Source organism: Adelges cooleyi, unplaced genomic scaffold, assembly GCF_023614345.1.
Source record: "Adelges cooleyi isolate 19-005CV unplaced genomic scaffold, UGA_ACOO_1.1 ACOO_flye_CR_arks_rails_tigmint_CR_PRNA_41, whole genome shotgun sequence".
In the NCBI taxonomy this organism is placed as follows: Eukaryota; Metazoa; Arthropoda; class Insecta; order Hemiptera; family Adelgidae; genus Adelges; species Adelges cooleyi.
In genome coordinates this window covers 2,531,845-2,534,417 of record NW_026096090.1, presented here as the reverse complement: position 1 = coordinate 2,534,417, position 2,573 = coordinate 2,531,845, and the positions used below count along the sequence as shown (strand labels likewise).

The 2,573-nt window shown below is 37.6% G+C and overlaps 1 protein-coding gene across 1 annotated transcript; it reads right to left on the bottom strand.

The window, feature by feature from the left end:
- Positions 1–456, bottom strand: LOC126841989 (FMRF-amide neuropeptides-like). The gene has a single exon (XM_050578823.1). The coding sequence runs from the start codon at positions 454–456 to the stop codon at positions 1–3; it is 456 nt and encodes a 151-aa protein (XP_050434780.1).
- Positions 457–2,573: the final 2,117 nt, after the last annotated feature.

Below are 2,573 nucleotides of genomic sequence, written 5' to 3'. Positions count from 1 at the left end.
TCAACGGTTCAACGGTGTGGCAGCGGCCCGGTCGTAGGCCATTGCCGCGGCGTTGTCGTTGTTTTGCACGGAACGACCGAACCGAACTTCCAGGCCGTCCACGTCCACGTCGAAGTGGCGCCGGGGTATCTTGTTGTCGCCGGGCGTGTACACCTCACCGCGGCCAAACCGGATGAAGTTGGAATCACGACGGCCGAACCTGATGAAATTCGAATCCAGCCTGCGGCCTATGGCAGCGGCCGGATCGCGTCGCTTAATCGCCGCCCCGGCGGCCGTCCAACAGTCTAGGGCGCGTCCGAACCGCATGAAGTTTTTGTCTAGGGCGCTGCGCCGCGTTAACGGGTCCATCGGTCTCATCATGAACCGTTTATCCACATCGGCGTCATCCCCGCCGCTACTGCCGCTGGCGGTCAACACTGACACCGATAGGATAAAGGACAACAAATACAGCAGCATTTCACCACCACCTGCAAATAGCGCATGCCATAAATGAGTTTTAAAAAACATATTAATACCTATAGCTAACAGCAGGTGTTATTGGTTACTGCAACTGGTGTTACAACACCAGTTATGAAGTTTTCAAGTTGGAACTCCTAGTAAGTGAGTTAGTTAGTAAAAAGTTAGTTTTGGCTCTCCTGGACGCAATTTGCTCAGGGGAGATAAGGTACCTTTTTCCACGAACGGTCAGAATTTACTTGTAAAACAGAAGAAAATACATTTTAGCGATTATTTTCTCTACAGGCTTTAGTTTTTCATAGCTATGCACAGACAAACAAAATTATATGAAGTTGAGGTGGTTCGACGTTGATTATCAGCCGAACGTGACTGCTTTTCCCAAAGTATTAAACCCATTGCTATAGTTTAAGGTTTCTTGATTTCTACGGAACCTTAAAAGCATTTTTTTCATGGGTAAATAGTCCCCTTGGAAATTCCGCTGAAAAAAAGAATAGGTACACTAACCTATACACTGTCCACACCGAATGGTTATGTACACTTGGGAAAAACGAAACCTGTCAAACCAGAGAGGTTGTATTTTATTTTAAGTGAAATTGATTTTCAACAAAGTATTTTTAGCCGAACATATTTAGACCATTTTAAAAATGATGCGACTTTTACTAGACGAACAAAAATAGCGTGGAATTGAGAAATCTAGTTTTTTTCCCTGTAGTTGATCATTTCAAATGTTTGGGTGCCCATTCCCTTGTCTAAAACATAGGTATGCTATTTGTATGTATAACAGACGATCCAGTGGTAATTATTTAAAAATACCATCGATACTTTGATTCCTATAATATGTACTTAGATACTGTTTTATCAAAGCACGCCATAGCACTGATTGATATAATATTGTACGTGACGGCGTGACTGCGTAAACGATCTACGTACATTGTTGATTGTTTGAAAATAGAAGCGTTCTAGATCTATCCAAGTATTTCTTTATTAGACATAAAAGCGAACCGTATTTTTAAGCTGAGCTTACTACTGTGTCAAGCCATAAACTCGCTGGTTTCATTGGTGTTAGCTGTTGTTTACATCAACTCATAAAAAGAAAACTGCCTTTTCCGACAGTTGAGCGTTTAGTGGCTTGTTTCATATACCCAGTCAAATACCTAACTTGACAAAACAAGTTTAACGACACTTGATAAATTGTTCTTCAGTTAGATGCTATCTGGTAGATAACGAACACAAACATATTTACTTATCAGTTTATTTTGATATATAAAGCGGTTTGAAGTATAATTTGGGTACATATTAAGTAAAAGGAAGTAAATAAAACTAAAGAACCCTTTATTTTGGTTTTGCTTTTGAAAGAAGGAAAATAATATCTTCGTTTTGTGTTTCAGTTTTTCAATGCTTGACTGAAATGCAAAATTTATTTTACGAGTTATGACACACATCAAAATTGACTATTAGATATAAGTAGTAAATTTAATAAGTAGTAATTGTTTATAAATTTGAATACATCTACTAATACATTACTCTACAATTTATAATAATAAAGATAGTAGTATTAGTAATTAACAATCACTGTCGAAAATACAGTGTAACACATAATATATATAGGCTTCTCTCCGCCCTCGTATTTATTTATAATTAGTAAACAGGGCTACAGAGGACATGTATATATATATTCCTTTATGTCAAGTTAAGAATGTCGGAAAACATTATAAGATTAAACACAACCATAGAAGCTTGGATCAACAACAGATTTGTGTACTCGTGTAATCTTTCTGTTTGCGCCTAGGAGCGTACGTTTGAGAAAGTTAATATAAATGATAAATTGCTTTTTTATATAAAAGGGAAAAAAGTAATGAAGCTAAATGCCCACGCTTTCCGGAAAGATTGAGAGCTTTCGTTTACCTAGAGCATGGCCAACGGATAGAGTACATTTTAGGAAGTGGTAGTGGTTGGAATTTTGAAAATGATAATTTATTACAATCATAAAAACAATATTTTTACTTCAATGAGTGGTAATATGTTACTGAAATTATATGCTGAAAGGTCGACAAATTCTACTTTATACCCATTAGGTCAAATAATTTATACATTTAGATCATACCTTCGGTGACCGT